Below are 24,711 nucleotides of genomic sequence, written 5' to 3'. Positions count from 1 at the left end.
ATATTCCTAATAGTCTTGATAGTGACGTTAGTCTTGGTATTGATGTAGTTTTTCTGTTTTTCTTTACTCTAGTGTGTCTCCAGATATCTTTACCTCCCCTGAATGAATTCTAATTAATTTCAATGTTGTGTCACCACAGCTCCACAATCTCTTTGTGGACAAATCAGTTGTCAGCAGGAAGAGAGAAGATCATCTCGGTAGCAGCGGCACTGATCCTTTTCAGCGTTAGATGACCGTCAGTGTTCAGGGAGTTTATGCAGTGCTCAGGGGGTTCATGCAGTGCTCAGGGGGTTCATGCAGTGCTCAGGGGGTCATGCAGTGCTCAGGGGGTCCGTGCAGTGCCCAGGGAGTCATGCAGTGCTCAGGGACTGTCTTTAACATAGTGCCTAGGGTCTTCATGCAGTGCTCAGTCTTGGTATTCATGCAGTTTTTCTGTTTTTCTTGCAGTGCTCAGGGGGTTCATGCAGTGCTCAGGGAGTCATGCAGCTTTCAGGGGGTTCACGCAGTGCTCAGGGAGTCATGCAGTGCTCAGGGGGTTCACGTAGTGCACAGGGATTTCACGCAGTGCACAGGGGGTGTTTTCATGCAGTGCTCATGGGTGTTTTCATGCAGTGCTCAGGGGGGGTTTTCATGCAGTGCTCAGGGAGTGTTCATGCAGTGCTCAGGGGGTGTTTTCATGCAGTGCTCAGGGGGTTCATGCAGTGCTCAGGGGGTTTCATGCAGTGCTCAGGGGGTGCATCATGCAGTGCTCAGGGGGTGTTTTCATGCAGTGTTCAGGGGGGTTTTCATGCAGTGCTCAGGGGGTTCACGTAGTGCACAGGGGGTTCACGCAGTGCACAGGGGGTGTTTTCATGCAGTGCTCATGGGTGTTTTCATGCAGTGTTCAGGAGGGGTTTTCATGCAGTGCTCAGGGGGTGTTCATGCAGTGCTCAGGTGTTTTCATGCAGTGTTCAGGGGGTTCATGCAGTGCTCATGGGTGTTTTCATGCAGTGTTCAGGGGGTGTTCATGCAGTGCTCAGGGGTGTTTTCATGCAGTGCTCAGGGGTTCATGCAGTGCTCGGGTGTTTTCATGCAGTGTTCAGGGGGTGTTTTCATGCAGTGCTCAGGGTTTTTTTCATGCAGTGCTCAGGGGGTTCATATAGTGCTTGGGGTGTTTTCATGCAGTGCTCGGGGGTTCATGTAGTGCTCAGGGAGTGTTTTCATGCAATGCTCAGGGAGTGGTCCACTATGAAAGGTGCTATATACAAATAAATTATTACTGTACTGTAGCTGGTGAATTTGTTTTGTGAAGTGCTTATTAAACATAAAAAAGTATGTTGCAGATTATATAAATAAGGACACATTCAAAGGTTTGCTAGTAAATGTTTCACAGCCACCATATACTGGAGTTCATTGCAAAATAAGGGTTTATTGCATTTTACTTGTTGGGAGAATTACAATAATAAATGACATTGAGAAGAAACAGGGCAACTGTCTTATGTCATAAAGTAGTTGTTCATATTCATTTCAAATAAAAGCATTCTTGAACTAAACACGTATTTAATCGTTACTAAACTGAATTTTACATTTATTATTTAGCATCCCCTTAATGTTCATATTACATTTTTTGGTGTGTTTTTCAGTTCTTTCACCTGAGTTGAGAGAGAAGCTGCTCTTCAGTTCTCGTTGCCTGCTCTTGCTGTATGTAACACAGGCCAGAACAGCCAGTGTCTTTACTGACGGACAAGCCGTGCCATGTAGTGATCTGCCACTTTGAAATCAAGTCTTACTGCAACACCCTGCTGTGCACCAGGTGGTGCTGGCGCTTACTCAAATACACATTGTCTAGCCTACAGTACTACTAGAACTGAAGAGCAGATCCTGAACCCCTAGTCAAAAGGACCTTAAGACAGACTCTGCAAAAAGGAAAACAAATTGCAAAAACACACCCAGCATGACTGCAAACATCATGGAGGGTAACGGAACAGTAACTAAACAGGAGAAGGGTCTTTTGAAGTGTTCAGATTGTGTTTTCTGTGGGAGGCTCGACTTGCGTAGAGCGCCTTCATCTGGATGTGCAAGTGCCTGCTTAGCTTCCATCTTGTCACACTGTATGTGGAGCGATAGAGTCTTTGTATGAAACAATGGCTGAATGGCTTGTATCAGAAATGGGCTCACATTCAGCTATATAATGTTAAATTATTCTTATTTAACTGTATATTATAAACATAGTTAGTGCTTTAGGACACAGATTGATTTCCAACACTCATGGTAGGAGCGGGTGTGGAAAAGCAGGGTAGATTTAAGCATTACAGAACAGTGAGGTATTTTAAAAAACGTTTCTGCAGTCTTTTATTGACAAGACCACCATTTATATATTTAGCAGCGTTAGAACCAAACAACTCAGTAAGCTAACTTTAAATGACAGATTTATATCAAAAGTTTAGGACAAGACATATACCTTTGATTCCTAATTAATACAACATTGTCAGAGCATTGCAGAAACTGCTGGGCTCGTGGAGGATGTATGCAAAGGAGAATGTCCTACAGGCACTGTGATGCATCGTTTGGCCACCAGGGGGGGTGTTCAATAATGTCAACATTTAAATAGAAACAACACAAAACAACAATGTTGAATTACAATTCACCCTGTATCTATAGAGATTTATGTGTGATATTCCAGGGCTTGTTTATTCTGCTTTCTTTGCCTTCCTCTTGCGCGCTCCCTCGTTCAGCTCCTCTTTGCTCTTGGCGGGAGAGGGAGGGGCAGGCTGGTGAGGTGCATCGTGGGAGGCTGAATGGCTGTCATGGGGAGCAGACCCAGCTGTGGAGCTGAAGAGGACCTTGCAGAGCATGGACTCCACCAGCGTGAAGGGGGAGCTGTGGGAGTGTGTGGCTGTCATGAAAACCTGTGGAGAGGGGATAGGGAAACAGTTTATCAGCCCACACATATCCAGGGCCTTCCAAAGGGAAGCATTCATCAGCACACATACATCCTGGGGGGAAGCATTTCATCAGTGCACTCATATTCAGGGCTGTCCAGAGGAGAAACTCAGGGTCTGCCCCATAGCAGTTTATTTAGCCTGACAGATTGCTCAGAGAGAGGAATACTAATAATTCTAGTTGACATAAAAATAGCTGAATAGCTTGACTAGTCGCCACCAGTGCAGTGTAGTCCTAAATCTGGAAGTACTGGAATGCCAATAAAATATAGATTTTCTTAAAACTTTTCTTTTTTTGTTTAGATGGGGGGGGTATTATTTGGCAAAATCGGTTATTTTTGTTTTTTAAAAATAAACACTCAAAACAAATCGATTTTCGATTGTCATAATAAATTGCATGTACGTTTCTCTAATACATATACAAAGGGTAACTTACTGTGTTGAAAGTGATGATGTCCAGGATTCAGGCAATGTACAGCTATGGTCAAAAGTTTTGCATCACCCTATAGAATTAACTCATTTTGGTCATGAAGTCAACCTGCTGAATAATGTTACGTTAAGATAGTGAATTGCACACTGCTTTGTAGGTTTCCATATACTTAATGAAAAACTGCAAACACATTTGACCATAGCTGTAGACCTCCGAATGCAACTTGAATCTGACAACTGTGAGCAGCAGCATTGCCCACGTATCCACCACACAGAGTTGTCGTTGTTTTATTCTTAGCCCATCCCATTCACAAGTCAATCTAACAAGTGTATTCCATACGTAGGTCAGTACGTTAGCAATGTCCCTGCACACTGCCCGCCTTCCGAAAACTGTTTTCTTTATGTAGAAAGAGAGTAGTGCAGGATTGACATCATTTAAAATAATTTGCCAAAACCCAAGTTTATTGGTTTAAAAAATTTTAAAAAACTAATTTTCTAAATAAGGTCACATGAACTTAAAACCAAAAACTTCAAGCCCTATAATTAACCTCCCCCAATCAGAGACATGGGAAAACATGCACACACATTCCTCCTGTCCCAGCCCACCAGCACCTCATTCTTCCCCCACACAATCATAGCTGAACCTTAACATGCATTTTTTTTTCCTGCAAATTTACATTGTTATGTCCAGGGCATAAAGTGCCATACTAAGCCAGTTGCAGGGGCAGTCGTTCATTCCAATCCCTGCGTCTCTGCACTGACCGATATACAAGCAGCTTTCAATAGTAACAGCTAATTAACAAACACAACGTGGTCAATGCACTTTTTCTGTCTTCTTCTTCATCAACATTTTACTAAACATTTTTTAGCCTACTTAAAGTAGTAGTTTGAAATAGAAGTTCCTCATGTTCTCTTCATTGCATCACAAGGACAACTGACAGAATGAGACGATTGTGAGGGAGATGTGTGATTCTTGAGTCTGCAAACATTGAAAATATGCCCCGTTACCGGGGACTCTGATTCAGAGTGTGCCAGCAAGTGGCACGTAGGGAATAGGACGTTGATTTTTTGTTCCTAGTGCTTATTCGATGGCAAAGCGCAGAAAGATTAATTTGATTTCCTCACGGAAAAAAGGGATTGCTTCATCGGTGCCCAGGCACCACAATCAGAACGGTTGGGCGCTATATAAGAGTTTTCGTAACAAAATTGGTAAAGAATCTTAAGTTAATTCTTAAGTCAAGGTTCTGCCTAGGGAAAAAAGTTCAGGCTCCACTACACCAATGGTCGTCACTTAAAATCATGCATTTGATCAGATCCGGTTCTCTGTTTATGAGCTTACTACTTATGAAGTGGGTGTCCGCTTGAGCTCACCAGGCGCCTGGCCAGTTGGGCCGCTGTAATGCAGTGAGGAGAAACAGTCCCTGATGGTTTTGCCTTCCCATCCTAGCCCTATCGCTCCCCCTGCACACCACACAGTCATTTACCAGGAGAGACACTCAGGGACCCCTGCATTCTCCTGACTATCGCTCCCCCTGCACACCACGCAGTCATTTACCAGGGGAGACACTCGGGGACCCCTGCATTCTCCTGACTATCGCTCCCCCTGCACACCACGCAGTCATTTACCAGGGGAGACACTCGGGGACCCCTGCATTCTCCTGACTATCGCTCCCCCTGCACACCACACAGTCATTTACCAGGGGAGACACTCGGGGACCCCTGCATTCTCCTGACTATCGCTTCCCCTGCACACCACGCAGTCATTTACCAGGGGAGACACTCGGGGACCCCTGCATTCTCCTGACTATCGCTCCCCCTGCACACCACGCAGTCATTTACCAGGGGATACACTCGGGGACCCCTGCATTCTCCTGACAATCGCTCCCCCTGCACACCACACAGTCATTTACCAGGGGATACACTCGGGGACCCCTGCATTCTCCTGACAATCGCTCCCGTGCACACCACACAGTCATTTACCAGGGGATACACTCGGCGACCCCTGCATTCTCCTGACAATCGCTCCCCCTGCACACCACACACTCATTTACCAGGGGAGATGCTTAGAGAGCCCCGAAGACTAATCTTTAGAGTTAGGTCAATATATTTTATAACAGTATTAGTTTAGTAGTTCTTTTCTTTTTGCCTTGTTTTAATTTGTCGTTTGCAACTGATTGAACGTGTTTTAAAACTGATGTTTTTAGATTACTATTACGTTATGTTTCTCTTTATTTTAGATTTTTGTTCAATATTTACAGAATCTATGGGCTAAATCCCTTTGGATTTCATGATCCAATAAGTATCAAGCATTGTGTTGTCTGCACATTTTACAAGCTTGCTAATTATCCTCCAATCGAGGTCATTAAGGTAGATCAGGAACAGTCCCTCCACTGATCCCTGCAGTCCTCCACTGAATACATCCCTACGAGGAGGCAATGCTAAACCAGGGCACACATACAGAGGATCCCTGCGTTCAATATGTTTCATAATCTCAGACTAGATTAATGCACATCAATTTCATTTTGCTAACCAAATGCATGGAGGGGAACAGAAAGAACAGAAAAGCTGGCACCTTTGAAGATGCCATGAAGACAGTGAAGAGGAGGATGAGAGTGTTCTTGGAGACAGGCAGCCAATGGGTCTGCTGCAGAGTGAACATAATGGCACCGTACAGGCTGGCCTTCGTGGGGCTGGAGGAAGAAGAGACAAAAGGTTAGAAGACATTACACAAATCATTGGACTGGAGGGAGCACCCATTCTCTTAGGGGATGAGGGAGCAGTTCAGTTGCCATGCCTCAAGCCTAGTAATACTAACATGGCTCCCCAGGGACTACCATCTGAAGTATTGTACATGGAAAGCTGTTTAACACAAAGATAGGGAACTCATACTCACAATGACATGTTCATAACCTCATTGGTATCTGGTTTCCAGACCCCTCGTAAGAGCTGCTCAAAGTTAGCAATCAGAGCCACCCCAGAACCTGTCAGGATGAAAGAACGGTCAAGGGGAATACTTATCATGGCATACCACTCCTTCATGAATACTTATCATCCCATACCAGCCTCCTTCATGAATACTTATCATCCCATACCAGCTCCTTCATGAATACTTATCATTGCATACCAGCCTCCTTCATGAATACTTATCATACCATACCAGCTCCTTCATGAATACTTATCATCTCATACCAGCTCCTTCATGAATACTTATCACATACCAGCTCCTTCATGAATACTTATCAGCTCATACCAACCTCCTTCACAAATACTTATCATCCCATACCAGCTCCTTCATGAATACTTATCATATACCAGCTCCTTCATGAATACTTATCATCTCATACCAGCTCCTTCATGAATACTTATCATCGCATACCAGCTCCTTCATGAATACTTATCATCTCATACCAGCTCCTTCATGAATACTTATCATATACCAGCTCCTTCATGAATAATTATCATATACCAGCTCCTTCATGAATACTTATCATATACCAGCTCCTTCATGAATACTTATCATATACCAGCTCCTTCATGAATACTTATCATATACCAGCTCCTTCATGAATACTTATCATCTCATACCAGCTCCTTCATGAATACTTATCATCTCATACCAGCTCCTTCATGAATACTTATCATCCCATACCAGCTCCTTCATGAATACTTATCATCTCATACCAGCTCCTTCATGAATACTTATCATATACCAGCTCCTTCATGAATACCAGCTCCTTCATGAATACTTATCATATACCAGCTCCTTCATGAATACTTATCATCTCATACCAGCTCCTTCATGAATACTTATCATGCATACCAGCCTCCTTCATGAATACTTATCATCTCATACCAGCCTCCTTCATGAATACTTATCATCTCATACCAGCTCCTTCATGAATATTTATCAGTGCATACCAGCCTCCTTCATGAATACTTATCCTTGCATACCAGCTCCTTCATGAATACTTATCCCATACCAGCTCCTTCATGAATACTTATCATATACCAGCTCCTTCATGAATACTTATCATATACCAGCTCCTTCATGAATACTTATTATCCCATACCAGCTCCTTCATGATACTTATCATACCAGCTCCTTCATGAATATCATATACCAGCTCCTTCATGAATACTTATCATCCCATACCAGCCTCCTTCATGAATACTTATCATCTCATACCAGCTCCTTCATGAATACTTATCATCCCATACCAGCTCCTTCATGTAGAGGGTCCTTCATATACAAGTATTGTTTGCAGGGTGCTTTACATATAGGGTATAGTACAGCTGTGGCCACAAGTTTTGCATCACCCTAAGAATTATGCTTTGTAGTTTTCCAATATACTTAAGAATGCTTTGTAGTTTTCCATATACTTAATGAAAAACTGACAGAAATTGAAAAATGTGACATTTTGAAATCTAACATTTGAAATACTGTACTACTATTATGGCTTTCGGTAGACTTTTGCAACATAGTTTTGTAATTTCTTTGATTAAATGATTTTAAATAACATATCTCAATCTTAAATTCTAGATGATGCAAAACTTTTGGCCAGAGCTGTAGATTTAAAAATATATCCAAACAGATGAACAACTAAATGCCCTTGATAGCTTTGTAACTAGTTACAGTAACTTAAGCATGATTCGCATGGAATTAACAATCAGGGGTCTTCAGAGTTGGTCAGAACCTCTAGTAACCTCCCACACGTGGATTATTTTTCATTTTTGGAAAGTTGGTAAATTCAGAATGAAATCTGATGTGGCCAGAGAGGGTGCTGTTGGAAATAATTTGTAAACAATGAACTGGATGTAAGTAATTAATTTCATTGTACCTTCTTTTCCAAACACTAGACAACTATTTTGTCTATTTAGTGAGATGTATTTCTGAAAAGTGTAATCAGATTACAGTAACATCTTCCATATTGTGTTAGTCCCAACGCTGACCCCTGGCTGGATGTACCCAGAGAGACAGTGCCTCACCTTTGACCCATCCTGTGAGTACCATGATGACCCAGCCATTGTGGTAGGCGTGGTGGGCGTGGTGGATTCCGGCGGCTATCTTGCGCACGCGCACCACTTCCTTCATGGCCACCAGGATCAGCTTGACGGGCAGGAAGGCCACACACTTGTAGAACAGGTTCAGAGGGCAGAAGAAGATGAGGTACCTTTTGAAGAAGAAGAACCCTCAACTCAGAAAAATGATATAGAATATGTATTTCCATCAGTTCTTAGGTACCAGATTTTCCAATATCAAAAATGCACACATTCTGTCATTTATTTATTTATATAATTTAGTAGTCACCAATTTATTTTACCCCGTTTTTCTCCCAATTTGAAATATCCCATTGTATTTTAGGCTCAGGTCACCGCCACCACCCCTGCACTGACTCGGGAGCTTCGAAGATGAACACACACTGTCCTCCGAAATGTGTGCCGTCAGCCGACCACTTCTTTTCACCATGAAACCAACCCAGAGCTAAAGCGACAGAGGACAACGCAGCTCTGGGCAGCTTACAGACAAGCCCGCAGGCGCCTGGCTAATCTGCAGGAGTCGCTGCCCCCGGGTGGCACTCGGCCAACTGTGCGCCGCCCCCTGGTAGCTCCCGTCCACAGTCGGCAATGGAATAGCCTGGACTCGAACCTGCGACCTCCAGGCTATAGGGTGAATCCTGCACTCCATGCTGAGTGTCTTTACCGGAAGGGTCATTTTATTTTTTTAATAGGAATTTATTTGAAGCTATTCGTTATTTATTGAACGCTCCTTGCAGATATCAACGCTACCCTTCCGATCAGCTTCATAAAGTCACATGAAGGAATGAGATCAACATTGAAAACACTTCGGGTCACAGGAAAAGCAGCGATTGATACTCACATGCTTGACAATATGTAAAACTAACAGGATTTCTTTTAAAGAAAATAAATAGCATTTAGAATGTTTGGGATTTTTTTTTCTGGAGAAATACATATTTTTAAAAAAGTCGCTGTCTCAAAAAATGATAATTCAGAATACGTGTCCTACAAAGACTCCCAACTCTGTATAGATCTTGTGTTCCTTCAACAGGACGTGCAGCATGGAACACGATCTGTTCAGCAGCTCTTTGTTTAAAAATGCTATACAAAATTGTCTTAAAAATCAAACATGCTCAACACAATGTGTGCCTCTTTCATAGAGGAAAATGTGAGCTGTAAGGTAGTACATAGATACGATTTACTAGAATTATTTTGCTATCTATGTGTACTTTAAGACACTGTGTGGCAGAGTAGGGGGAGGAGAGAGGAAGATTAAGTCATTGTGCCCCTCTCTGCTTCGGCTCTTTTGCACCCTTGAACAGCAGACCCAGACACAAGAACTTGCAGTTTAAAGCAATTTTATTATTTACAAAAATAAAATAAGTCTAACTCTTCCAGGAGTACAAAACTAAACTTTTCTTAATTTCTACCAGACGGCTAAGCCAGTGACCGGTTCAACAAAATACACACAATACAATACACACACAAAACAATACAATACCAAACAATACACACACAAAACAATACACACACAAAACAATACACACACAAAACAATACCAAACAATACAATACACACACAAAACAATACACACACAAAACAATACCACACAAAACAATACACACAAAACAATACACACACAAAACAATACACACAAAACAATACACACACAAAACAATACCACAACAATACAACACAAAACAATACACACACAAAACAATACCAAACAATACAATACACACACAAAACAATACACACACAAACACACACAAAACAATACACAAACAAAACAACACAAAACAATACACACACAAAACAATACCAAACAATACAATACACACACAAAACAATACACACACAAAACAATACACACACAAAACAATACCAAACAATACAATACACACACAAAACAATACACCAAACAAAACAATACACACACAAAACAATACCCACACAAAACAATACACACACAAAACAATACAATAAACAATACACACACAAAACAATACACACACAAAACAAGTACCTTTTCCGACAAAACAATACACACACAAAACAATACCAAACAATCTCAATACACACACAACAACACAACAAACAAAACAATACCACACACCAATACCTGCCTCAAAATCAATACACACACAAAACAATACACACACAAAACAATACACACACAAAACAATACCAAACAATACAATACACACACAAAACAATACACACAAAACAATACACACACAAAACAATACACACACAAAACAATACAATAAAATACAACACAGTGCCTTTTCCGACCACACATGACTTGTTCAGTGCCATTACTGAACTTCAGCTTAAAGCAGAAAACTGGGATCAACCCTGGGACTGTTTCAACAGCAAGGAGTAACCTCTCATACATTACTGTGGAAGACTGCCTGTACTCACCACACAGCAGAGGCCAGCAGCACATGGGAGTTGTTGTTGAAGTAGAGCCAGGTGAGAATTTCCCAGGAACATTCTGCAAGGATGTAGTCTTGCAAAGCAGTAAAGCATGGCCAAAGAGGCGACCTTCTTCTCTCCTCCCCCTACTCTGCCAGTGCTAATGCTAAGAAAAGCAACAATAGGTGGCGATGTGTTCCCTGGACTTGTTCAGTGCCATTACTGAACTTCAGCTTAAAGCAGCTGGGATCAACCCTGGGACTGTTTCAACAGCAAGGAGAACCTCTCATACATTACTGTGGAAGACTGCCTGTACTCACCACACAGCAGAGGCCAGCAGCACATGGGAGTTGTTGTTGAAGTAGTCGATGGGAGAATTTCCCAGCAGAACATCAGCAAGGACGTAACTTGCAAAGCAGTAAAGCATGGCACTGAACCAAGAGGCGACGGGGCTGCGACGAGATACCTCCACCGCACCTGGGGAGAGAAATCAACATGAAAACTACAGTCAATCACATGACTGTGACGAGATACCTCCACCGCACCTGGGGAGAGAAATCAACATGAAAACTACAGCCACTCACAGGACTGCGACGAGATACCTCCACCGCACCTGGGGAGAGAAATCAACATGAAAACTACAGCCAATCACAGGACTGCGACGAGATACCTCCACCGCACCTGGGGAGAGAAATCAACATGAAAACTACAGCCAATCACAGGACTGCGACGAGATACCTCCACCGCACCTGGGGAGAGAAATCAACATGAAAACTACAGCCAATCACAGGACTGCGATGGGATACCTGTCATTAAATTAGGTCAGTAAATCAGGTATGTTTCTTTTACTAATTTCTAAAGAAATAAACTACATATGCTCTGTTTAAGTGCTGTATTGTGTGATACAAAACCAGCACTGTTGCAGGAGGGAGCGTGATCTGAAAACACTGTGATCCCTCTACAAAGGAGGGAGCGTGATCTGAAAACACTGTGATCCCTCTACAAAGGAGGGAGCGTGATCTGAAAACACTGCGATCCCTCTACACTGCGATCCCTCTACAAAGGAGGGAGCGTGATCTGAAAACACTGCGATCTCTCTGCGAAGGAGGGCGCATGACCTGAAAACATTGCGATCCCTCTATGAAGGAGGGAGCGTGATCTGAAAACACTGCAGGGAGCGTGAGAAGGGGGAGGAGTCTGGAAACGGAGAAACACTGCGATCCCTCTACAAAGGAGGGAGCGTGATCTGAAAACACTGCGATCCCTCTATGAGAAATATATTCCCAAGTTGATTTATGAACGATGATGCGATTAAAAATGTCACTAGGTTTAAAAATATAAATGTGTGATACAGACAACAAAGGAATACTAAGCCTGGGATTAGTCTGGCTGCTCTTTGCTGGACTCTCTCCAGTGTCACAATGTCTTTTGGTGCTGTGGTGACCAGAACTGAACACAGTGCGTTAAGTGTGGCCTTGCACGCTACACTATACCAAAGCATGGTTTACAGTATGTGAGCCGTGTATTGCCTTTTTCCTGGTTCTGACGCCGCCCACTTCGGCCGTCCCTGTGACAGTTAGTCAAACCTTGGAAAACAGTGACATCTGGTGGAAAAAAGGAATACTAAGCCTGGGATTAGTCTGGCTGCTCTTTGCTGGACTCTCTCCAGGGCCACAATGTATATGTCTCTCTCTCTCTCTCTCTCTCTCTCTCTCTCTCTCTCTCTCTCTCTCTCTCTCTCTCTCTCTCTCTCTCTCTCTATGTTTCAATTCACTTTATATCATATTCTGGTTCTGTCATCACATCCTGGTGACTTAAAACTGTTAAAAGCATGAGTGTTGAGTGTTGCAGGACTAGTCAATAAGTTTAGACGTGATTCTAACAACTAATTATGAAATTAAACATTTCATAACAAGAATCACATTCAGATCAAAGGGTAATGAATTACACCTAAAAGGGGAGTAAAAAATCAGAACCTGTCCTTGTGCCTATCTCAGCTGCTGAATGGGAGTGTGTGTATATGTGTGCTGCAGGGATATTTCTAACAGCCCAGCCCTTAGTAAACAGAACAAGCAAGGACTTGTGTTTCGCTAATCTTATCAATACCCACTCAGCTGTACTAAGAGCTTGAGAACATAAGAAAATACATGAACTCAGAAAACCATTCGGACCATCAGTGATCCTCCAGTTCCAGAACTTTGTCAAGTCGGGTCTTAAAGGTTCCCAATGAGAAACCCCTGATAACCTATTGCATCGTCCCCACTCTCTGTGTGAAGAAGTGTCTCCGACCCTCTATCTCTACTTCATATGACATGGTTTATTTAGATTTCCAGAAAACTTCTGACAAAGTCCCGCATAAAAGATTAATTCTTGAACGCAATAGGGATTCAAGGAAATGCATGCACATAGATTAGGGAGTGGTTAACATGTAGAAAACAGAAAGTACTGATTAGAGGAGAAACCTCAGAATGGAGTGAGGTAACCAGTAGAGTACCACAGGGATCAGTATTAGGTCCTCTGCTATTCCTAATCTACACTAATGATTTAGATTCTGGTATAGTAAGCAAACTTGTTAAATTTGCAGGCAACACAAAAATAGGAGTGGCGGCAAACATTTGCAGCAGCAAAGGTCATTCAAAATGCTCGGATATATAGTGAAAAGTGTTGAATTTAAATCGAGGGAAGTAAAGTTAAAACTGTACAGTGCATTAGTAAGACCTCATCTTGAATATTGTGTTCAGTTTTGGTCACCTCGGCACAAAAAGGATATTGCTGCTGTAGAAAGAGAGCAAAGAAGAGCGACCAGAATTACCCCGGGTTTGAAAAGCATGTCATATGCAGACAGGCTAAAAGAATTGAATCTATTCAGTCTTGAACAAAGAAGATAATGCAGTGATCTGATTCAAACATTCAAAATCCTAAAAAGGTATTGACAATGTCAATGAGACTTTTTCGACCTGAAAAAACAAACAAGGACCAAGGGTCACAACTGGAGATTAGATAAAGGGGGCATTCAGAACAGAAAATATGAGCCACTTTTTTACACAGAGAATTGTGGGAGTCTGCCCTTCTCGCCCGGATACTCAGTTTTGAGGACGGCCTGTTCTAGACATATTCACAGTTGTGCCAAATTCTCTCCACTTCTTAATAATGGACTTTACTGTGCTCCGGGGGATATTCAGTGCCTTGGAAATGTTCTTATAGCCTACCCCTGATTGGTGCTTCTGAAGAACCTTATTCCGGATTTGCTTTGAATGTTCCTTCGTCTTCATGATGCAGGTTTTGTTAGGAAATGTACTAACCAACTGTGGGACCTCCCAGAGACAGGTGTATTTAACCTGAAATCATGTGGAACACCTTAACTGCACACACGTGGACTCTATGTGACTTCTAAAGACAACTGGTTGTACCAGAGCTTATGTAGGTGTGTCATTGCAAAGGGGGTGAATACTTATGCAATCAATTATTTTCTGTTTTATATTTGTAATTAATTTAGAACAATAACAATAACAATTTGTAGATTTTATTTTTCACTTTGAAATTATGGACTTTTTTGTGTTCCATTTTGTTAAATCCATTTTGATTCCATGTTGTAACACAATAAAATGTGGAAAAGTCCAAGGGAAGGGAATACTTTTGAGAGCCCCTGTATACCTGAAACCCACAACTGGGTGAAGGGCTAGCCTGAGTTTAAGACTTGAAAGAATTAAAAAGTGAAGCAGGATTAATCTTTTAGAAGCTTTTTAGTTAAATATTATAATTTGTCACTTTTAACTTATAAATGGCCAAATGGAGAAGTCAAACACTGAATAGCTTGGGTCATGCATATATCTTGCACCTGCAACACTGCCATTGCATCTCTTACAGAACAACAGGGAAGAAAAATAGAGATTTCATATTTCATATGCACTGCCTGGCCAGTTTACAAGGACCTGTCAAGCCAGTTGGATCAGGTATGGCCCTGGTGAGAGGTGTGCTCTGCTGGTATAGCCTGGGTCCCTCCATTACTCTGAAAGGCCAAACAAATCGTTTGCTTAGCATCAAGTCCACCAGGCAATGCTGAACCCTGATGGCTACTCTCTAGGTGGCCACCACAATCCCCTGACCTCAATTGAAATCAGCATGTCTAGGATGAACATCATCATAATCCTCTGCCTATCTCTCTCTCTGCACCACCAATATTAGTGACATATTAACCAGCTGCTTCCCCTTGTGACTGACATCCTTAACATCCAGTAGGATGACTTACTGGAATTCAAAGGTTTCTTTATTTAAGAAGAACAATGGCACTAGCTATGGCCTTTGCAAGAGAGAGAGAGAGAGAGAGAGAGCGAGAGGGAGCACCTCAATCCTGATCTGAACACCCCCCACCTCCCCTTCCACTCAGTCATAATGGCTGATGTGCCAGCTTGCACCACAGCCAGCAATGCTGAGTCCTAGTGGCTGCTGTGCCAGCTTGCACCACAGCCAGCAATGCTGAGTCCTGATTTAGTCTAAATGAAATAATGAGACTGAGATGCACATGGATCTCTACAGACAGCTGCTCCCATGCTGGCTCTGTGAGGAATGATTAGCCCGCAGTTTCTCTGAAAGCGATACTTTAAGACTTAGGATATAAATAAGCACTATGGCACAGGATAGCCTTCAAACCCTGACCCTTGGACACTGACCTTGTCTACTTCTTTCATCAGAGCCAGGAACATATTTAAGCACTTGTCAAGTTAACTGTAAAAGGCCCCTGCCAGTAGAACAACGCAGTACACAATGTAATTCAATCCTTTTTGAAGAATTAAGAGAACATTTAACATGCAATAGTAAGGTATCAAAATCACTTTAGTAAATCATAGTAATTAACAGGTGTCACCATGTTGAAAGTTTACCAAAGCATAGTGTATTAACCCTTTGCAGTCCATTTATTCAGAGCTTGTCAGGCAGGTCAGATCCAATTTATTTTCACACTCGCTGCTTATCCTACACATGCTTTTTCAGAGTAAAACAAGTTTAAAAGCACACTCTGTACATCCAGCAAAGCCCCATGCCTTGTTCACTGTATTTTTCACATACCTCTTTATAGACGTGCATACTGACAAATCCTCTCCTGATCACTCGTTTTATCACCAAACTCCTCAATAATGCGATCCAAGTCATTATTTTATTACTATAACATCTCAAAAAGCTCTGCAAATGTCTGTGGTATTCTTTGAGTGCTGGGTGCAGAAGCAGCTGTCTCCTTTGTTATATCCATGTTATCTCTGTGGTGCATGGGCTATGAGATACGCCCTTTTTTTCAGGTTTCATTCGGCTCCTGTTGGTCTCACTCGGCCATTGAAAGGTTTTCTCTACTTTATCCAGAGAAAAAACTAACTAGAGACCTGTGCTTTACGTCTTTTCGGTGATGTGGGACAGGGTCCGAGATCGGACTGGAAAGGGAAAATTGTAATGTTGGACCTGGACCGACATTGGACCGCAAAGGGTTAAGCAGTGAAAGCATTATAAAAGCCTAGAGGTATGATAAAGCACATAAAAAATTATGGCAATCCGTGGTAAATGCATAGTATAACCATGTGAAAATTGCAAAATTACTGTTTTGGCCATTGTGCCGTTTTGTTGTGAAAAGTGTTTTATTTTGAAAAGCATTTTGTTTTGTTTAAATCTTTTATTTATTTATAATAAAGACGCACATCAGAGTTCATACTTGTAGTACTGAGTCTGTCTCTTCCTGGTCTGACGCCAACACAAGTCATCCTGGTCACAGGGTATCAAATCTTATTTAGGCCTGCTTGTGCAGCAGGGTTAGAAACTCTTGCTCGCCCGAGGTGAATTCAATCTGATGAGGACTAGTTGATGTCTGTGTTTCAGTAGTCCTCTGGGCGAGTGCTTAAAACAAATGTACACATGTACTCTCACGTTCAGCATTAGAAACATGCAGTCAAGTCAATTTTCTAACAGGGTGTAGCCATGGTGAATAAGCATTCACAAATAATGCTTAGAAAACAGTCACTTGGAACTGAAACAACCCTTCATCTCCCCTGCAATGCCACTCCTGCTTACTGGTAAATCCATCACAATTACATATGTGATAGGAGGGTGATGGGAAATGTAGTTCTGAGAGGTCCGTGTGGGTACACGGGAAGCCATCTTGAGGCAGGAAATGCAATTTAAAAGTTTAAAAAAGTGGTCAAAGTGTAAAAAAAAAGCACGGTATAACCATGTGAAAACTGCAAAATTACTGTTTTGTGTGACTGGAAGGGCCAAACTAGACTTATAAGATGCAGATTTTTCTAGTATTCTGTCCCTCGGACAAGAACTTTTTTTCAAAAACTGCACACCCCTGTTATCAGTATGAAAATTAATACGTTGAACCCTGTTTTGACAGTTGCCTCTGTAAATAATTTTTGCTATGTACATCCAGTAATGCAACGGACAACAGACGGAACTTTGAGAGGTGTACACTGAACAGACTTCGCACATGCATGAGAGTATACAGCGGCAGAACGAAGGCTCCCACAGTGTAGCTCCCACACACACACACACACACACACACACGTATATATATATATATATATATATATATATATATATATATATAAGACGTGGATTTTTTTTTTTTTATTACTCTGTTACCTAAGTTTTGAACCTCAACACCCCTACCACGTGACCATAATACTTTGTTTAGTACCTGCATTTATCACCCTTGTGTGATCGGGCTGTAGCATATAATGATGACGTCTATTAAGAGTTGAGCACACAGCACTACCCTGTGTGAGCTACGCTGTGTGAGCTACCCTGTGTGAGCTACGCTGTGTGAGCTACGCTGTGTGAGTTACCCTGTGTGAGCTATGCTGTGTGAGCTACCCTGTGTGAGCTACGCTGTTTGAGCTTTCGTTCTGCAGCAATACCCCTCTTGGCACGTTTAGCCAAAGATTCTATAGTAGTGTCCCTGGTTCAGCTTTTTTAACATGGAACAGGAAAAGGTTTTAGCCTTTTCGCAAAATAAGTTTGTTCGATTTTAGTTTTAAGGACAAAATCTCCCATTTCAAAAATAGAAATTCCCAGTTGCAAATTAATTTTCTATTTTTCTTGACTGGCCTCGCGGCTCTTCAGATATCATATGTTAAAAATTATAATAATAATAATATTATTATGGGTCAAATATACACAAAATCTTGCATACAGTACAGACCATCGTAAATCAAGGCTACGTTTATTGTATTTTGCCAGTAAGTACAGTTTGTCACTAATTATAATACACAATCAGCAGTACCTGCAGGACGCCGCCATGTTACACAGTGTGGAGCTGCAGGCCAGTCGCTCCACGGCGGGAAGGCAGAACGGTTTCGCCAAATCAAATTGTACAGTTCTGTTCGGTCTCACAAAATTACGCCTTTAAAGTTAAATACATGTATAATGTCCATAGTGACCCACTATACAAATGAAACCGTGCGCAAAGAGAAAGTAAAAAGGCCACGCTCACCTGGTTCGTATTTCAGGTAGAGGATGGATACAATGTAATAAGCCAAGTCAAACAGGGGGAACATGGCCATGTATGAAAAATATTCAGGAACATCGCTCAAATTCATGTCTGCAAGTACCTACATTTAATAAAAGACCTCCTGTCTCCACTGTAAAGTCTCCAACCCAGTCAATACTAGTATACAGCTATTTAAATTGCCTTAAATTACACTTGTTTGACAGGCTATTCTATAGAACCTTCAATCGTTTGCCAGTATGAGGATGAAATCGATTGTTAAATCTTATTTGGCACATTTTATTCATAGATTTAAGACTGGGCAACGTATTAAACGTTCTCCCAGGTTTGCCAATAGGAGGGCTACGAATCTAGCGTAGCAGTTCATCAGAGCAAATGTCTTTCAAACATTTAAACCATTTCCTTTTCATACACCACTTGGGATCACCCTCATACTGGCACACCATTGAAAGTTATACAGGCTGTAGAATAACCTGGGATCACCCTCATACTGGCACACTGTTGAGAGTTATACAGGCTGCAGAATAACCTGGGATCACCCTCATACTGGCACACCGTTGAGAGTTATACAGGCTGCAGAATAACCTAGGATCACCCTCATACTGGCACACCGTTGAGAGTTATACAGGCTGCAGAATAACCTGGGATCACCCTCATACTGGCACACCGTTGAGAGTTATACAGGCTGCAGAATAACCTGGGATCACCCTCATACTGGCACACCGTTGAGAGTTATACAGGCTGCAGAATAACCTGGGATCACCCACATACTGGCACACCGTTGTGAGTTATACAGGCTGCAGAATAACCTGGGATCACCCTCATACTGGCACACCGTTGAGAGTTATACAGGCTGCAGAATAACCTGGGATCACCCTCATACTGGCACACCGTTGAGAGTTATACAGGCTGCAGAATAACCTGGGATCACCGTCATACTGGCACACCGTTGAGAGTTATACAGGCTGCAGAATAACCTGGGATCACCCTCATACTGGCACACCGTTGAGAGTTATACAGGCTGCAGAATAACCTGGGATCACCGTCATACTGGCACACCGTTGAGAGTTATACAGGCTGCAGAATAACCTGGGATCACCCTTATACTGGCACACCGTTGAGAGTTATACAGGCTGCAGAATAACCGGGGATCACCCACATACTGGCACACTGTTGTGAGTTATACAGGCTGCAGAATAACCTGGGATCACCCTCATACTGGCACACCGTTGAGAGTTATACAGGCTGCAGAATAACCTGGGATCACCCTCATACTGGCACACCGTTGAGAGTTATACAGGCTGCAGAATAACCTGGGATCACCCTCATACTAGCACACCGTTGAGAGTTATACAGGCTGCAGAATAACCTGGCAAACCAGTGTGTTGGACCTCGCGGCACATACTTGTGGATTGTAAACTGTACTCTATGGACTCCCTGTTCAATAAAGATTAACCTATTTGCACCAAGTGGCGTTTTGGGGCAATTATTCAGTTTGTTCAGCACTGCGACACCCAATTCATTCTTGTGTACTTGATTGGTTAAGAATCCAAGGGGGGTGAGCATGATAAAATACTGTTACAAGAACAAGAGAAATGGATACATGGGCTTCGAACTGACTCTCCAGGAGGGTTAAAGGAAGGCATGTCTAGCTGAGAATGCGCGCAACGCAACTAAAACACAGCTCTGCCTATATTTACACTAGACTGCAAGTGGAACCCGAACACGCGTTTAAAATACTTGTTGATCGCATCATCATTCGGCTGTGGCTGCCGGAGCTTCGCCAACAAGTCTTTTTTCTGAGCGTGAAACTTCTTTTTTTTTTTTTTTTTTTTTAGTAACTTACACATTTATTTGACGACAACGTGGAATACTTTTTTATGCACACAAGTATTTCTGACAGTTGTTTAACTCCATCCTTTCAGTTGTTTACAACTCTGGGTATTTATGTAGGCACTCCCTTACAAATAAACTGCAGTGCACCGTAGCGGTGTGAATGTGCAGTCGTGGGCTACTGTAACGTGGAGGCTCTCGTACATTCGTTATTCGTTATCTGCTTTACAAAATACAGGAGGACCCCTGTGTACCCCAGCCCACTACCTTTATTAGCTGACAGTTGAAAAAGTATAATAATGTGAGATTTTGTTGAATTACAAATAATTTATGCACAGTTTTTCAAACTTTTTTTTATTCAAAGCTGTAGTGGTTACACTGAACCCTGTTATATGAGGAGGATGTTAAATGTCAGCAAAACTTGCAAAGAAAATGTACAAAATGAAATTTACTGGTTCAGAAGTATTCAGCCCCTTAAGTCCATACTTGGTAGAAGCAACTTTTGCAGCAATTACTGCTATGAGTCTTTTTGGATAGGTCTCTACTAGCTTTGCACAGAAGGATGGTGACATTTTTGGCCATTCTTCAGGGGAAAATTGCTCCAGTTCTGATAAGTTTGTTGGGGATCGTCGATGGACTGCAATCTTCAAGTCTTGCCATAAATTTTCAATTGGATTCAAATCAGGACTTTGACTGGACAACTCAAGACCACTCCAGTGTTGCTTTGGCTTTGTGCTTCGGGTCATTGTCCTGCTGAATTGTGAATTTCCTCCCCAGTTTCAGAATTTTGGCTGACTCAAACAAGTTTTCCTCAAGGATTCGCCTGTACTTTGCACCATCCATTCTCCCCTCTACCCTGACAAGCTTCCCAGTTCCTGCTGAAGAGAAGCATTCCCATAACATGGTGCTGCCACCACCATGCTTGACAACTGGGATGGTGTTGACTGGATGATGTGCAGTGCTGGGCTTGCGCCAGATGTAACGCTCGGAATTTTGACCGAAAAGTTCAATTTTTGTCTCGCCTGACAAAAAAACTTTTTCCACATGTCTGCAGTATCATCTACATGCTTTTTTGCAAGCTCCACACATGCTTTAAGATGAGGCTTTTTGAGTAATGGCTTCTTTCTTGCCACCTGTCCATACAGGCCAGCTTTGTGTAGGGACCGGCTTATTGTTGATGTGTGAACACTGACTCCCATCTCAGACACAGAACTTTGCAGATCTCTCAAGGTCATTGTTGGCTTCTGAGTTACATCTCGAACCAGTTTCCTGCTTGCTCGGCTGCTCAGTTTGGGAGGGTGACCTGATCTGGGTAGTGTCTGGGTGGTATGATGCATCTTCCACTTCTTAATGATGGACTTCACCGTGCTGAGAGGGATAATCAGCACCTTGTACCCTTCTCCTGCTCTGTGCCTCTCTACCACTTTATCCATGACTTGTTTCGAAAGATCCTTGGTCGTCAATGTTGCTTTGTTGGATCACTATGTGAATTGCAGCTTGAAAGTCTTTATATACCTGAGGCAAATTATCTACAAGTTAAACCACTTTGCGTACACACAGGCTCAAACTGTGTTACTAATTTTGTGATCTTTCAAACAAATCATTTGCACCTGAGCTGATTTAGGGCTGCAGTAGCAAAGGGGTTGAATACTTATGTAACTGAGATTAATCTGTTTTTCTCTGCAAATCTTATTTATATTCTATATACATTTTTTTAACTTTATCAATCTGGAGTAGTTTGCGTAGATGTTACATGTAAAGTCTAATTTGAAAGCGTCTTGGAGTACGTTTAGGTGCCAACAAAATGTGAAAACTTTGCAGTGGGGTGAATACTTCTGCAAACCATATATATATCAAATCATCCTAACCTAAATTATTTTATTCATATTCTGAGGTGTAATTCCCCGGTGGTGTTGTCAGGCTATATTTAATCTCCAATTCTGTAACTGCTTATTACAAAGCTAAAAAAAAAAAAAAAAAAAAAGCTTCACTGGTATTTTGTATCCAGTGTCAATGACATGTATAGCATGATAACCCATGCTGAGCAGTCCTGCAGTGTTCACACAATGACATGTATAGCATTGTAACCCATGCTGAGAAGTCCTGCAGTGTTCACACAATGACATGTATAGCATTGTAACCCATGCTGAGAAGTCCTGCAGTGTTCACACGCAGGGTTTCCTCTGAGTGTTGGGATTTTTTTGTGTATTTTATTTATTTTTTTAAGATTTTTTGGTTTCAAAACTTTAGGCTTGGACACCCTTATAAATATTTCCATGAAGCCAAAACAGCAGTTGATAGATTCTGTATTCACTGATACTGCGCACGGCTGAAACAGCAGTTGATAGATTCTGTATTCACTGATACTGCGCACGGCTGAAACAGCAGTTGATAGATTCTGTATTCATTGATACTGCGCACGGCTGAAACAGCAGTTGATAGATTCTGTATTCACTGATACTGCGCACGGCTGAAACAGCAGTTGGGTTGGTAGTAAGAGGATGTGTATGCTGCCATGTGCACTGCAGACAGCAGCGTTTGCTTCTACAACGCCTGCCAGCACATATGTTAAATATAAAGCATATTAGCGTATTAAAGCATAGTGAGAGCTTGAAAAAGACCGGTACACACATTTTAAGAGCAGTACAGAAACCAGAACTAGAGGCCACAATCGCATACAGAGTTCATGAAGTTAAAACGCTTGGGAAATATTTCTCATTTTCTGTGTTGAAAAAGCAAGTGAAGGAGAATTTTCATCAATATTTGCATACTAATGAATATGAACTTAGTAATGGAATTTGTCTCAAATCTTGCACAAATCATGTTCGTTAAAATAAAATAATGGCCATAGCAACTACTGTGAAACTATACAGGACTGAAGTTCAGGGGAAAATAGGGTGTCCCAAATATTTCAGCTGCATAAAATTGTGTTATTAGAAAAAAATAGGCTCTCAAACAGCAAAACATACAGTACATGAAACCAAGTCTTCATGAAAACGTGGACTAGAGATTAACTAGGGAATTACATTTTTGAATAAATTTTGAATGCTTGTCCATTTCCAAATATCTAACTGACCTCAAAACTGTCCAAATAAAGGATGATATTATTGGAAGCTATAGCGTTCAACTTTGAACACTGATACCGAACCCATATCAGATTATATTACCATAGGAAGCATTCCTGCTGAAAATAACAGCAAGAACTAGTAAATGAGAGATGGATGAGTTCACAGTCGCAGCCTGTTGAACCAATATGACCAATTAAAAGCTGGTTACCAGCTCTGCAGTATCAAGCACTGCTGGAATTCCCAGAAGGACAAGTCTTTTGTTGACCAACCCTTGGTCTGTTTGAGGAGCCAGCTCTAAGCTTGGGCGTGAAACTAGTTAAACAAAGTTTTAACTCGTTCAGGAAACTAATCTTCACAGAAGTGTGTTCGCAGATCCAGTCGAGTGAACCTGATCCTGACTAGCCACTATTTAGGGAAGTTCTATTTTTGCCCTGTTGGTCACCCGAGCTGCACGCAAAGCACCTCGATCTAATTTCAGAAAAAAAAAAAAAAAAAAAATGAATTGATCACTTGATTTGCTTGGGCTAAAAGAGTATCCATGAACCATGGCAAGGCATTAAGATCAGCACACTATGGTTTGGTAAAGAAAATATACATAGAATCTACACAACTAGCAATACCTGATCATTAAACTACCATAACACAACATATACAATACTTAAAGATACCAATTTCAAAACCAAATATGTTATTTATGTATTTGTTTAAATAATTTACTTCAATAACATTTATTTTAAAACATTTGATACTGTAACATTATTGTTTTACTTTGTTACGTGGTTTTAAAAGCGTTATTTATCATCTGTATGAAACCTAATACGCTGAACCCCGTTTTGACAGTTGCCTCTGTAAATTATTCCTGTTTCCGGTTAATGCGTCTAGCAATGCAAAGACAACTTGACGGTAAAGACGTGTATACTATCCATACAGTGCTCCGTTTACAAATGAAACCGTGAGCGAAGTAAAAAAGCCACGCTCACCTGGTTCGTATTTCAGGTACAGGATGGATACGATGTAATATGCCAGGTCAAACAGGGGGAACATTGACATTTTTGAAAAATATTGAGCAAAATCGCCCAGATTCAGGGCCGCGAGGACTTCCATTTTTTAACAAAATACGGTAATTCCTTCTCTGTGGTTCTCTCCCTGTCCTGTCCTCCTGTCCAGACCTCCAGTCTCCACTGACCCGGCCGCTTCTATTAATATACAGCTGTTTAAATTGCCCTACTAGGCTTTGCCAAGCGGCGTCAAGTGTTAACTTGGCAGGCCTCTCTATCAATGACGTCACTCGCAGTACACACACTCACTCCCACACGCAGCTTATAGCAGCCTGTTATACAAACCACACTCTGACTTAAAAGCAGGATCGTTGTGAATAGACACACGACAGCTGTGTAGAACTCGTAGTGATTGCCTTTCATTTTGGACTGTTTAGAAATATATTGCAGTGCAGCCTGGAGGGCTGTGAAGTGCAGCTGTACTGTAACATAAGCATAATAGTTACTACTCATGCATTACTACTGAGTGCAATAGTTCT

The 24,711-nt window shown here is 41.8% G+C and overlaps 1 protein-coding gene across 1 annotated transcript; it reads right to left on the bottom strand.

The window, feature by feature from the left end:
• Positions 1-1,388: 1,388 nt before the first annotated feature.
• tmem38a (transmembrane protein 38A) lies at positions 1,389-24,410 on the bottom strand. The gene is made up of 6 exons (XM_041231186.1): positions 24,155-24,410; positions 11,105-11,261; positions 8,337-8,521; positions 6,244-6,331; positions 5,923-6,040; positions 1,389-2,888 (listed from the first exon to the last, which is right to left on the bottom strand). Exons 1-6 carry the CDS (start codon positions 24,276-24,278, stop codon positions 2,670-2,672), a joined length of 891 nt encoding a protein of 296 aa, XP_041087120.1. The 5' UTR covers positions 24,279-24,410; the 3' UTR covers positions 1,389-2,669.
• Positions 24,411-24,711: the final 301 nt, after the last annotated feature.

The sequence above is a fragment of the Polyodon spathula genome, chromosome 27 (genome assembly GCF_017654505.1).
Source record: "Polyodon spathula isolate WHYD16114869_AA chromosome 27, ASM1765450v1, whole genome shotgun sequence".
Taxonomy (NCBI): domain Eukaryota; kingdom Metazoa; phylum Chordata; class Actinopteri; order Acipenseriformes; family Polyodontidae; genus Polyodon; species Polyodon spathula.
Note: the sequence above shows the minus strand (reverse complement) of the source record. Positions and strands in the feature narration are given on the sequence as shown.

Excerpts from the sequence above, each read along its gene's own strand:
- tmem38a (XM_041231186.1), bottom strand. The coding sequence starts at position 24,278 with ATGGAAGTCCTCGCGGCCCTGAATCTGGGCGATTTTGCTCAATATTTT. Across the intron at positions 8,522-11,104 it reads CTGCTGGCCTCTGCTGTGTG|GTACCTCATCTTCTTCTGCC; the intron begins GTGAGTACAGGC and ends CTTCTTCAAAAG. Across the intron at positions 6,332-8,336 it reads ACTCACAGGATGGGTCAAAG|GTTCTGGGGTGGCTCTGATT; the intron begins GTGAGGCACTGT and ends TCATCCTGACAG.